A 14,710-nucleotide genomic window follows, 5' to 3' on the forward strand; every position below is an offset into this window, starting at 1 on the left:
TCCTGAGGAACTTTTTCACCAGCTCCTTCCTCCCTTTACCATTGCTCTTTGAGAACCTTTAATCTAGAATTGTTACTTAAGGAAAGATTGGGATTACTTATTTTAATCATTGCCTGCATAGTCCGTTATTTAGGAGGATTGTCTTAGTACTATAATGGTAAAAATCACAGTTTTTTTCTTTTTCTTAAGAATATACCTCATGGGAGATGACTGAAGATGTTTTACTAAAATGATAGATAGCATCAGCCGGCATCCCCCTTTCCCTGGTTGTGCCTCCGAAGTCTGCCTTTAGGAAGTAATTTTGCATTTCTGCAATAGTAAATTTTATATTATCTTTCAGAATCTTTTAAATTAAGTATTTGTTCATAACAATCATTTGAACCACATTTGAAGTAGCTTCACTGTCATTTTTGTGTGATGAGTTATATTCACAACTTTAATTGTCTTTTTCCCTGGTTTAGTTAAGGAGGAGTTTGCATATATCATATCTTTAGCTGGAGTCTTTTTACTTGATATGAGTCTAATTCCAAGGCAAATTTACTATGCATTTTCTCTATACTGTAAGTTTTAACATTGCATTTTCTTTCTTTCATGTATATAAGCCATAGTGAGGTTTTATTAAATTGTTCTTATTAAAGTAACATCCTCTTTTAAGGTGAGAAGGGCCTGTTCTAAGGAGATTGAGGTACAAATCCAAAGGAGAATTTAATTTTTCTCTCTTTCTTTTTTTAGAGCCAGGAAATGTCATTTCAATTCTTATTTCTTCAGAATTTTTGAAAATGGATTCATTAGTAAGTATTAATAAGAGATTCAAGCTCTTCTATTCACCCATACTTGATTTAACATATAACTTGATGTTTCCTTCAAGTATCTAGAAAATTCTAAGACATCTTCCTGAAGTAGTTGTTAATTCAAGAGTGTGATTCATTAGAATAAACTGCTGGTGTTTGGAGGTACTTTGTTCTATTGGGAAGGCTATTGTTAAGGCTACTATGTATCATTAGTATGTGATGCCTATAAAACAAACAATTTATCCTCAAGGGAGGAATTAGCTGTTGCATTAGGTGAAACTAAACAGAATTAATTTTACCCCAAAAGGGATTTTGCTCTGAAACCAAATTAAATGAAAATTAATTGGAATATATTTGTTTTACTATTAAAGTAATTGGTTTAAGCATGTTTTACTTATTTGTGTCTTTCATTTATAGTTCAGCGAATTAAGAACAAATACCCAACTACTAAAAAATGTAATTTTGTATGTGTAAACCACATGCTCATGTCTGTTGTTTAAGAATAGTTGATAAAACATAAAAGCATAATATATACATATCAAGCTGTAACATTAAGTATATTTGTTTTTCTTCTTTTTCCTTTTATTTAATAAATTTCTTTATTGTTCAAATGTTTTTTATATGTTTTTTGTGGTTTAAATTAACATTTAAATGAATATTTGCTTTTAACCTCTGGTAAAACTAAGCAGAGCAAAATACCCCTTTGCTGTGTTAACAGATGTGAAGTTTATTTGTTTGAAGTTTTATTAGTTCCCTGTATTCTTTGTACTCCTTAGTCCCTCTCCTTTCAGTTGTTGGTATTTATTGCTTCAGGGGAGGGTTATAGAAAAAAAGCAGAGACTAAAAGAGTCTCTGAGTTTTGATTTTTGAAATCTAAGCCCTAAAGGATGATTTTTATGCCATAGCAAAATATTTAGAAGAATGCATAATTAACCGTTGCTGTTTTTCCCCAAAACCCAAATCTACCTCAAAAAGTAAATAAATGCACCTCACAGTGAAGAAAGGGGAAGAAAGTCAGAGAGCAAGCACAGCACAACTGAGAAAACCCTGAGGTGACTGAAACTGTGTTTCTGCCACTCAGAGAAACGGAGGCTTAAAATTATCACTAAGTTTAGTTATAGGAAGTCACATATCTTGTACCCTTGAGTTTGTGGACTAAAATTTATATCTGCCACAGTCATGAAAGATGTTCATTACATTATCGTTTGAAATATTCTAAGAAGTGTGAAAATTATTTTTCTAGCTATGTTTGTACAAATTTGACCTGCTAGACCACTTTGGAACAGTGTAGATTAACCCAAATAGGCAGAACTAAGTTATTGTGTAACAATACATGGATTAGGCTTTTAATGAATCTTATCTTTGAAAAGTATTGATATGACATTATCCTTTATGCTACTGTCTTCAATATTCATTTTCTATTGTGTTTTTTGTTTAGGTTGAACAATGTATTCAGTATTGCCACAAAAATATGAATGCCATAGTAGCTACCCCATGCAACATGAATTGTATTAATGCAAATCTTCTTACACGTATAGCTGATCTATTCACACACAGTGAAATTGATGATTTAAAGGACAAGAAAGATAAGTTTAGGAGGTAATTTTTAAATTTTAATTTAATTTATTTATTTTTTTAAAACTTTTGGTGGCACCGCACGGCATGTGGGTCTTAGTCCCCTGACCATGGATCGAACCTGCACCCCCTGCAATGGAAGCACAGAGTCTTAACATTGGATCACCAGGGAAGTCCCTAAATTTAATTTTAAAAGTAATGTTCCTATTAGAAGAAATGTATTATTTCTATTTCATTTTAGTAAAAATTCTATATTTAGAATATATTTAGAAATCTGTTTCCATTTTATTTTATTTTTTTTTTTTTGCGGTACGCGGGCCTCTCACTGTTGTGGCCTCTCCCGTTGTGGAGCACAGGCTCCGGACACGCAGGCTCAGCAGCCATGGCTCACGGGCCTAGCCGCTCCACGGCATGTGGGATCTTCCCGGACCGGGGCACGAACCCACGTCCCCTGCATCGACAGGTGGACTCTCAACCACTGCGCCACCAGGGAAGCCCTCCATTTTATTTTAAATGAAGTAAAATATATCCTGAGCCAGTGGCTCAGGTAAAAATTAGTAATTAAATTGGTTACTCTGAATAAGACACATATAAGCAGATTGTGGTGGTGAATTATGTTAAAAATTATTAAGACAGGCCTTAGTATAAAGGGGAAGAGTGATATGAGATGAGGTCAGCAGCACTTAGGGGCTGTTTAAGTCATAGCAAGGAGTGTATACTTTATTCTAGGTGGAATGGAAGCAGAGGAGCGGCATGATCTGATTTGTTTTTAAGAGCTCAGTCTATTCTGTGTGGAGAATAGACTATAAGAATATAAGAAGCAAGACCTGTTAGAAGTCTAGTGCAGCAGTCTAGTGAGAGATGAAAGGCTTTGGACTAGAGTGGAGGCAGGGGAGCTTGAAGGAAGTAGATGGATTCAGAATATGTTAATTGAAAGATTTGACAGATTTTCAAATGGAATGATGTGGCAAGAGAGAAAGTATTTTAGGATAATTACTAGGTTTTAAGGTTGAGCAACTAAGTGTGCTAGTTTCATTAATAGAGAGGGCAATGACTGGGGTGAGGGGAATCAGGAGATGGGTTTGGGTCTTGTTAAGATTATTTAATATATTTAATATACTTCTTGGACACACAGGTAGGATGGCAAGGAGATAGTTGGATATGTAAGTCTGAAGTTTAGGTCAGAGGTCAGGGCTTAAAATAGAAATATAAGAGTAGGTGAGGTTTGAAACCATGGAAGTGAATGAGATTTCCTAGCAATACCATATGCTCTCCCCTGAATTGCAGTGGCACCTTTACTGTAAATCAGGAGACTATACGTGTGAGGTCTCTTTCTGAATTCTCCATTTTGTTCTGTTCATTTCTTTGTCTGTACTTTTATCAGTAGCACACTGTCTTAAGTACAGTAGGTTTCTAATGTTTTTTGGTATCTAGTAATCTGAATTCTCCAGCTTTGCCTTCCTTCAAGATTGATGTCTTGGTCCTTTTTTTTTTTTTTTTGCGGTACACGGGCTTGTCACTGTTGTGGCCTCTCCCCTTGCGGAGCACAGGCTCTGGACGCACAGGCTCAGCGGCCATGGCTCAGGGGCCTAGCCGCTCCGCGGGATGTGGGATCTTCCCAGACCTGGGCATGAACCCGTGTCCCCCACATCGGCAGGCGGACTCTCATCCACTGCACCACCAGGGAAGCCCTGTCTTGGTCATTTTGTATACTTTGCATTTCCATATGAATTTTATAATCAACCTGCCCATTTTCTCTTCTTTCCCTCTCATACACACACACAACCCTGCAGATTTGAGGGTTAATATTCAACCTGTAGATTTGGAAAGAGACATCTTAATAATATTGAGTCTTTCAGTTCATGAACACGGTATAACCCTCCACTTATTTTAGCAATGTTTTATAGTTTTTAGTGAGAGATACTTTTCCTTTTTTAACTAAATTTATTCCTAGGCATTTGAATTTTTTGGTGCTATTGTAAAAGCTATTTTTATTTATTTTATTTTCTAATTGTTAGCAAGAGAGTATTGATAAAGACTGTCCAACATTTGGAGGTTCAACAAGGGAGGAGCCAGTGAGGAGCCTGAGAAGGAGGAGCTAGGGGGTCAAAGGGAAGGCAAAAGGAAAGAGGGTTTCAAAAAGGAGGAAGTGATTAAGTGGTCAAATGTGTGGAATGCTGCTACCCTGTAGGGTAAGATGAGAACAGAAATGTGGCCAGTTGGATTTAAACAACTTTTTTCCAGATGTTTTGCTCTGAATGATTGCAGAAAAATTCAGCAGTAGCTATTATAGATAGGTAGGCTTAAGAAATGATTTTTTTTTTAAGAAGGGAGATACTAGATTATATTTATATATGCTGATCAGGATGATTCCTTATAGTGGGAGAAATTGATAGTGCAGGGAATTATCTAAGAGTTTAGTCCTTAAGGGGAATGAGACACAGGGGAATTATCCAAGAGCTAAATACTTGAAAATGGAATCAGGATCCTAAATCCAGATTGGCCTTTAATAGCAGTCATTACTTGAAAGAAAATGGAGACAGTCAGGGTGTACACTTGGAATTAATGACATACTTAGAAGACTTAAAGTTCATGCAGAACATTATTATATTATGCATAGTAATAAAGTATTAACATTTATTGAATGTTTAATACTGTCTGGCACTCTTTAAAAGACTATCTCATTTAACCCTCATAAAATCTTATGCATTTGAAGTTACTAGCCCCATTTCATAGAGGAAGAAAATAAGGTTCAAAGATGTTAAGTTGCCAAAGAGCACATACCAAATTATTGATAGACCCAGGATTGTTAAATTTCCAAAATCCTCGGTCTTGAATATTCCTTAACAAAGGACTGAAAGAGGGTTAGATATCCATCTGTCTCATTTTTCTTGTGAAAATGGATTCTTGATCAGGCAGTTCTCATTAGTAGGTTTATTTACTTAGAACACTAAATATTTATTATAAATTCCCAAGGAAGGGCTCTCGAAGGATTTATTAGTCTTATTTTCTACATGTGCAGATAGGTCAGTGTTTATTTTCATCACTATCAAGTAACTTTAATAAAGTAGATATAAAAAATTAATTTGTTGGTCATTTGTTCTTAATAGTAAACTTTTTTGTAAGAAGATTGAGAGACTGTTTGATCCAGAATACTTGAATCCAGATTCTCAGAATAATGCAGCAACATTATACAGGTACAGTGATATGTTTTTCTTTGGTATGCTATATAATGCAGCTAAATTCTTTAATTTTACTACATTTGAAATTTTCTTCTTGGATGTTTTTGTATCTTCTTTTTTGTTGTTTTTTAATTTTTAAAATTTTAATACAATTTTTATTTTATTTTTTAAATATTTATTTATTTATTTTGGCTGCACCCAGTCTTAGTTGTGGCACACAGGATCTTTAGTTGCAGCATGAGGGATCCTTTAGTTGTGGCATGCAGACTTCTTCAGTTGCGGCATGTGAACTCTTAGTTGTGGCATCCATGCGGGATCTAGTTCTCTGACCAGGGATCGAACCTGGGCCCCCTGCATTGGGAGCGTGAAGTCTTACCCACTGGACCACCAGGGAAGTCCCAAATTTTTTATACAATTTTTAAAGTTTACTTTCCATTTACAGTTATTACACAATATTGGCTATATTCCTTGTGTTGTACAATACATCCTTGAGCCTATCTTATACCCAATAGTTTGTATCTCCCAGTCCCCCACCTCTATTTTGCCCCTCCCTACCCTTTCCCCACTGGTAACTACTAGTCTGTTCTCTGTATCTGTGAGTCTGCTTCCTTTTTGTTATATTCACTAGTTTGTTGTATTTTTTAGATTCCACATATGAGTGATAACATATAGCATTTGTCTTTCTCTGTCTGACTTATTTCACTTAGCATGATGCCCTCCAAGTCTATGTATGTTGCTGCAAATTTCATTTTTTATGGCTGAGTAATATTCCATTGTGTGTGTGTGTGTGTGTGTGTGTGTGTGTGTGTGTGTGTGTGTGTGTGTACCACATCTTCTTTATCCATTCATCTGTTGATGGAACTTAGGTTGCTTACGTATCTTGGCTATTACAAATAATGCTGCTATGAACATTGGGGGGGTGTGTGTATTTTTTTAAATTAGTTTTTTGGGTTTTTTTGGGTTTTTTTTTTTTGATATATACCCAGGAGTGGAATTGCTGGGTCATATGGTAGTTCTATTTTTAGTTTTTTGAGAAACCTCCACACTGTTTCCACAGTGGCAGCACCAATTTACATTCCCACTAACAATGTACAGGGGTTCCCTTTTCTCCACATCCTTGCCAACATTTGTTATTTATGTTCTTTTTGATGATATCCATTCTGTTGGATGTGAGGTGATATCTCATCATGGTCATGATTTTCATTTCCCTGATGATTAGATGTTGAACATCTTTTCATGTGCCTTTTGGCCATCTATATTTCCTCTTCGGAAAAATGTCAATTCAGTTCCTCTGCCCATTTTTTAATCGGGTTGTTTGTTTTTTTTGATTGTATCTTTGTGTTATAGATGCTGTTTGTGTAAGAAACTTTTAACAAAAGAAACAGAAAGAAGAATTCCTTGCATTCCTGGAAAAATCAATGTGGATCAACATGGAAATATTATCTACATTCATATAAGGTGTAGTGAAAATAAAATACAGCTTTTTAAATGTGAATTAATAGTGTATTTATTAAAAGCAAAACTACTCTTATAAGGAATAGGATAATATCTTTTCTGCAATGATCCAACTTTGATTTAGAAAGATGCTACTTTCAAAACAAAGTTGTTGTAAAAGCTTTATTTTATCTTGAAAGATATTCTGATCAGTGCCATTAAAATGATTTCTTTTCACTAACAGATTTTAGTTATCTATTATATAAGTGTTTTTGAGAAGACAACCAAATTTACTTTCAGATAAATTTTGGTGAGTGAGCAAATTGTCTTTAAAATTGGATTTTTTGTAATTTATTTTTCATACTTTGTCAGTATTCCATTAATGCATCGTCCTTTTTAATTCCCCTTTAAGTTCAAAACTCGTTCTCATCCTGAGTTGGGGAGTAGGGAGAGAGTGTTATAAATCGGTATAATGTCTCAGGATAACAAAAACTTTAAAATATATATATATAATATATATATATAACAAAATATATATACAAAATATATATATATAACATATATATATGTATATATATACATATATTATATATATGTGTATATATGTATATGTATGTATATATATGTATATATATGTATGTATATATGTATATATATACATATGTTATATATACACACATATATATACATATACATATATGTATATATGTATACATATATATGTATATGTATACATATATACGTATACGTATGTATACATGTACATATATGTATACATATGTACATACATGTATACATATGTACATATACATACATATGTATATGTGTATATATATGTATGTATATATGTATATATATACATATGTTATATATATATATAACATATATATATATATATATATAACAAAATATATATACAAAAATATATATAACAAAAACTTTAAAATATATATGTATATTCTCTGACAGTATCCTACTGCTAGGAATTTATTCAGAGAGGTAATGTTGATTTGTGAAAGCACTTAATAAGGACATTTATTGCTCTATATAAATAAGAAAAAGTAAAAAAAACACTCAAATGTGATTAAGTGAACTAAGATATATCCGTAAAATAGTATATCTATATAAAACATCTAATCAATTCTTAATGTGCAGCCTTTGAGAATGTAAAAGAATATATACTCACACAGAAAATTGTTAGTGGTAAATTAAATAAGAAAAAAACAGGTTGTAAAACAGAACTAGAAACATGTTCACTAAAATGTTAAACATGTTCACTAAATGTTTACCTTTGAGTGATAGTATTATGGATGATTATCGTTTGCTTTTTGCTTTTTTTCCTATATTAAAAATGTACAGTACTTTTACTAAAGAAAAAACCCTACAAATGTTAGATTTCATATTTTAAACATTAAAACAGAAACCCAGAGAAACACATGACATTTGACCCTAGTGTTAATAATAGCACAGTCAACATTAAAATATTTAATTTTTCTCTCCATATAATAAAGGGAATATACATTAGTTACTATAAGCACTTGGGATTTTTTTTTAATACAGCAGGTTCTTATTCGTCATCAATTTTATACACATCAGTGTACATGTTAATCCCAATCGCCCAATTCATCACACCACCATCCCCACCCTCCCTACGGCTTTCTCCCCTTGGTGTGCATACGTTTGTTCTCTACATCTGTGTCTCAACTTCTGCCCTGCAAACTGGTTCATCTGTACCATTTTTCTAGGTTCCACATACATGCGTTAATATACGATATTTGTTTTTCTCTTCCTGACTGACTTCACTCTGTGTGACAGTTTCTAGATCCATCCACGTCTCAACAAATGACCCCATTTCGTTCCTTTTTATGGCTGAGTAATATTCCATTGTATATATGTACCACATCTTCTTTATCCATTCATCTGTAGATGGGCATTTAGGTTGCTTCCATGACCTGGCTATTGTCAGTAGTGCTGCAATGAACATTGGGGTGCATGTGTCTTTTTGAATTATGGTTTTCTCTGGGTATATGCCCAGTAGTGGGATTGCTGGATCATATGGTAATTCTATTTTTAGTTTTTAAAGGAACCTGCATACTGTTCTCCATAGTGGCTGTATCAATTTACATTCCCACCAACAGTGCAAGAGGGTTCCCTTTTCTCCACACCCTCTCCAGCATTTGTTGTTTGTAGATTTTCTGATGATGCCCATTCTAACAGGTGTGAGGTGATACCTCATTGTAGTTTTGATTTGCATTTCTCTAATAATTAGTGATGTTGAGCAGCTTTTCATGTGCTTTTTGGCAATCTGTATGTCTCCTTTGGAGAAATGTCTATTTAGGTCTTCTGCCCATTTTTGGATTGGGTTGTTTGCTTTTTTAATATTGAGCTGCATGAGCTGTTCATATATTTTGGAGATTAATCCTTTGTCCGTTGATTCGTTTGCAAATATTTTCTCCCATTCTGAGGGTTGTCTTTTCATCTTGTTTATGGTTTCCTTTGCTGTGCAAAAGCTTTGAGGTTTCATTAGGTCCCATTTGTTTATTTTTGTTTTTATTTCCATTACTCTAGGAGGTGGATCAAAAAAGATCTCGCTGTGATTTATGTCAAAGAGTGTTCTTCCTATGCTTTCCTCTAAGAATTTTATAGTGTCTGGTCTTACATTTAGGTCTTTAATCCATTTTGAGTTTATTTTTGTGTATGGTGTTAGGGAGTGTTCTAATTTCATTCTTTTACATGTAGCTGTCCAGTTTTCCCAGCACCACTTATTGAAGAGACTGTCTTTTCTCCATTGTATATCCTTGCCTCCTTTATCAAATTTTATACTTCTTTATCTTGAGACTTGATTTACCTTTTGAAAATTACTTCCATTTTGACAGCAATAACTATTAATATTACTATGTGAATAAATGGATATTAACTTCGACATCCAGTTTTGTTGTTTTATTCAAAGTATTTTCCTGCAAATCAGTTGTGGATGACATTTTTCAAAAATGTCTTTAACCTAAAACAGATGTAATTTCTAATAACATGATGGCACTTTGTTATTTATTGAACTAAGGACAAAACTAACAAAAGTTCAAAAAGATTGGGACTTAGACAAAAATAGGAACCTGTTACATATGACCATAGCAAATGGAGTTATAAGCCTTGCCTGTTTTTTTATAAGTTTATATCACATAACTTACAAATGTGTTATTACCAAGACCTAATTCTTCATTAATTTATTACTCAACTACTAGAAAATGCCTTGTGAAAATAATATAAAGAACTAATACATTAATGGAATGTTTAGAATCACCAATATTTAATAATTATTTTATAGTATGTACAATTAGAATAAAAGGTTCCATTTAGCAACATAAGCCTAAGTTCCAACTGTTAGCCTGCTCAAACTATATTTAATTTATAACGCTTTATCTAGTGTAGTAAAATAATTTGGCATTCAGTCTGTCACAACTTTTTCTGTTGTCCACAGGAAAAAAAAAGAATAAACAAACTCCCAAATGAAATTTTACCTACCATTCAGTGTAGTCCATTCCACAGCCATCTTTTGGGGAACGTTCTTGGAAATATGTCACAAATTTTAAAATATTTGTTTGAACTAAATTGTTTATATTGCTTGAGTGTAAAATAATATAACAACTGAAGCTCTTTTCCCCAGAGATAAGACTTGGGATGTTCATGAGTATTTGAATAGTCTTTCTGAAGAATTAAAATCTTGGAGAGATGTATATTGGCGCTTGTGGGGAACAGTCAACTGGCTAACTTGTTCAAGATGTTATCAGGTGAGTTTTGTCTTTTTTTAATATCCTGCTCTGCAAACATTGAGAGCAGGCTCTTTTGATATATGCTGTTTACTTAGGGTGTGTTTGTACAATATCTGACATCTTTTTAAGAAACTAGTGTCAAAATGATGGTGCTATTAAACATTGCTTGCATCTGACTTCATTTCTCATACTATGGTTCTTCCTCTATTTTATTTCCATTGCTGAAACAATCAATGACTTGATGAATTTTTATAAAACCAACAGGTTTTAAGTGATCAAATCCATTTTTTTCAATGGAAAAAAGATAACAGAATTCTCACTGCCTTTCATTATTTCCAGCCAAACTGTTTCTCTGTTAGTCCATAAATTTCTTTAGAAATTCAGAAACACCCTTGCAGATAGGATACTAATGAGGTATGCCCTTCTTGTTAAAATAATTGTGTTACCAGAAAGGTTTTGTTCATTTTCTTCTAAATGAAGTCTGTCATAAAAGCACAAGAAAGCTTGCTATTTGAAGGTACCTATAATAAATCCTTTTCTAGAATAAATAGATCTTTATTGGTTGCAGTCATTCCAAATTAGTCTTATGTATAAATCCAGAGTGTTCTACATAAAATTTTTTTCAATCCCTCAGGTCTCCCAGCCCCCAGTTCTTTTCCTCTCTCACTTGGGTAATTATTTTCAGTAGAAGGAAGGAAGAGCAGTGGACTCCCTGTGTCCCCACAATTTTTAAAACCTTGATTTATTAAAGTATAATTTACATACAGTAAAATTTATCCTTTTGTGAGGTTTAACAAACTCATACAGTCATGTAACTACCATCACAATCAAAGCATAGACCACTTCTGTCAGCCTAAAAAATTCCCTCGTGCCCCTTTTTAGTCAGTTCCTTCTTCCACCCCAGGCTCTGACAACCACTGTTCTGTTTACTGTCTCTATAGTTTTGACTTTTCCAGAATGTCATATAAATACAATCATACAGTTTTAGCTTTTTTTTTTTTTTTTTTTTGCGGTATGTGGGCCTCTCACTGCTGTGGCCTCTCCTGTTGCGCAGCCCGGGCTCCGGACGCGCAGGCTCAGCAGCCATGGCTCATGGGCCCAGCCGCTACGTGGCATGTGGGATCTTCCCAGACCAGGGCACGAACCCGTGTCCCCTGCATCGGCAGGCGGACTCCCAACCACTGCGCCACCAGGGAAGCCCAGTTTTAGCTTTCTGAGTCTAGCTTCTTTTACTTAGGAAAATGGATTTGAAATTTATTCACATTTTTGTATCTATCAATTTGTTCCTTTTTAGCCTTAGGTAGTAGTCCATCATACGAATATATCCCAGTATGTTTATTCACTTACCAGCAAAGGACTGTAGGTGTTTCTAGTTTGGGGCCATTATGAAGAAAGCATCTATAAACATTCCCTTACAGGCTTTCATGTGAATATGTTTCTCTCGGGTAGTTACCTAGAAGTAGGATCGCTGGATTGATGGTAAATGTAAGCTTAACATTTACCATGCCTAACAGTTTCCCAAAGTCCCTGAACCACTTTGCATTCCTTCCAGCTATGTATGGGAGTTCCAGTTACCCCATATCTTCACTAGCACTTGATATTGTCAGGTTGGTTTTTTGGTGTGGTGTTGTTTTTTTTTAACTTAATAGCTGTGTAGTGGTCCTCCCCACAATGGAGTGTCGCTTATAATCAAGGATATCAGGCTTCTAAAACCTGACTTGTTTAGCATGTCAGAATGCAGAAAATTTGAAGGATTTTTTTCTCTTCTTCATAGGAAATTAAGTCTTGATTTATAATATTTAATATTTTACTATGGAGAGTTCATAAACTCATAAAATAGTTTGTATGCAAAATACTTTGTATGAGTGTACACCTTATAGCTTTTATCAGATGCAGAAAATTTTAATTAAAATCTATTACTTGAAAATCATAATTAGAACTAACAACTAAGAATTCTGAATTATAGACTATCCTTTCTTGCTTTTGTGTTCAGTATCTTTTTATTTTCTTTAAATTATCTTACCAACTTATAAATGTATCTGAAACATGACTATTAATTTTACAATTAAACTTCTATAAGATTTTCACCAGTGATTCAAGGTTACTCCATAGTTGTCACTAATACTGATGCTAAGTATTTACCTTAAAAATAATGTCAAAGAATAAGTGAGGCCAATTTTTATTTAATTTTTTCCATTGGAAAACCTCTTATGTGATTGGCCAATTATAAAATTAGATGTACAACAAGATCAACTTAACTCATCTGAACTTAGTGTTTTTGATTTTGTTTTTTAATAGCTGTATTGAGGTATAATTACGTGCCATAAAAATCACTCACTTTAAGTGTACAATTTACTGATTTTTAATAAATTTACAGAGTTGTGCAACCATCACCACCTTCTAACTTTAGTACATTTCCATCACCCCAGAAAGATCCCTCATGTCCATTTGCTGCCATTCCCCAACCCTGTCTCACTTTTAACACCAGGCAGCCACAAATCTGCCTTGTGTCTCTAGAGATTTGCCTTTTCTGTGCATTTTATATGATGGAACATACAGTATGTGGTCTTGAGTGAAGTATTTTTGAGATGTATAATTTCATTGTGGGAATAATACTTGATTTTACGTATTTCTTTTATTCAGGCTTTTCTGTGTATAGAGTTTTCACATTGTCAATATCACTCAGAAACAGTGATTTATCCTACTGCAGGAAGTTCGCTAAGTTCTGTTGGCACTGGAATCTATCCCTGCTGTAACCAAAAGGTTCTTCGGTTTGACCCCACTCAGCTTACAAAGGTAAATTTTGAATGTTGCCCTTTTGTAATTACAGCACTCACTAACACTTTGTATTTAAGTCTTTTCCTCTTTTATTGTTTTTAAAATGTAAATATACATTCATGTAGAAGAGACTTAAAGCAATGCATAGGTAAGTATAGTAAAAAATAGAAATCTCTCTTCACACCACTCCCTCATTCTACAGCTCTTCTTAGAGGTAACCACTGTTCACAGTTCCTTTCAGACCTTGTTTTCTACGTTTCAGGCACAAACTATATGTTGTTTTTCATTCTGGAAATAGGATCAGACTATTCATGTTATTCTTTAGTTTGCCTTTTTCATTCAATAATATAATTAGGTGATCATTCTGTGTAATATTAACTGCTGTGTAATACTCCAAGCTGTGCGTATTTCACAATTTATTTAACCAGTCTCCTATTGATGAACGTTTAGGTTGTTTCCAGATTAATAATATTACAGTGTTGCAGTGAACATCCTTGCACATATATCTTGGTGGAATATATGAGTATTGCTCTAGGTTACAGTCCTTGATCACTCACATTCTTGGAAATGTTATGTAATTAAGTTTCGTGAATGGATGAAAGGAACCTTCAGGTCTTCATCATCGTCATCCATACAGTAAATATTTATGAAGTGCCAGAGTTGTGTCACAGACTGTGCAAGGCAGAGAGTAGTGTGTAAAACTGGGTAGTTTCTGTCTCCATGGAGCTTACAGTTCAGGCAATAATGTCAAAAGCGGGGGCGGGGGGGGGAAGCAGGCAAAGGAATGTTTGAAGAATTTCTGTAATAGGCTGGTTTGATCTGGACCTTGAAATCAGGGAAAGCCTCCCTCCGTAAGGTGTTGGCACAGAGATCTGAAGGGTGGGTAGGAGTATGTGAGGCAAGGAAGAAGGGAAAGAGCCCTTTGGTCAGAACAGCAAGGCCAAAAGGAACACAGTGGGTAAATGAGACTGAAAGAAACTGTGCCTGTTGTAAAAAACATGCATGGCTGAAGACGGGGCTGGAGAGGTCAGCAGGTGTCAGCCATGCAGGGGCGGGACCTCCTAGGCTGTGCTTTAGTTTCTTCTTTATTTCAGATTTTGAAAATATCAATTGTGTGTGGAGAACGGCTTAGGGAATAGTCAGTGGAGTCAGGTACAAGGGGAACTATCAGAGTAGTCTTAGG

General features: G+C 34.4%; 1 protein-coding gene across 3 annotated transcripts in view; it reads left to right on the forward strand.

The window, feature by feature from the left end:
- Window positions 1-14,710, forward strand: part of SANBR (SANT and BTB domain regulator of CSR) — a 67,060-nt gene that overhangs the window by 17,804 nt on the left and 34,546 nt on the right. For 2 of the 3 annotated variants that reach the window (XM_082851257.1, XM_082851258.1), the window contains exons 6-11: window positions 733-791; window positions 2,230-2,390; window positions 5,477-5,563; window positions 6,896-7,006; window positions 10,644-10,767; window positions 13,393-13,545. In XM_082851257.1, coding sequence (XP_082707383.1) covers window positions 733-791; window positions 2,230-2,390; window positions 5,477-5,563; window positions 6,896-7,006; window positions 10,644-10,767; window positions 13,393-13,545 — 695 coding nt within the window. The remainder of the gene's footprint in view (window positions 1-732; window positions 792-2,229; window positions 2,391-5,476; window positions 5,564-6,895; window positions 7,007-10,643; window positions 10,768-13,392; window positions 13,546-14,710) is intronic. The other variant, XM_082851259.1, reaches the window with a different exon arrangement.

The sequence above is a fragment of the Leucopleurus acutus genome, assembly GCF_964270905.1.
Source record: "Leucopleurus acutus genome assembly, chromosome: 12".
NCBI classification, from domain to species: Eukaryota; Metazoa; Chordata; class Mammalia; order Artiodactyla; family Delphinidae; genus Leucopleurus; species Leucopleurus acutus.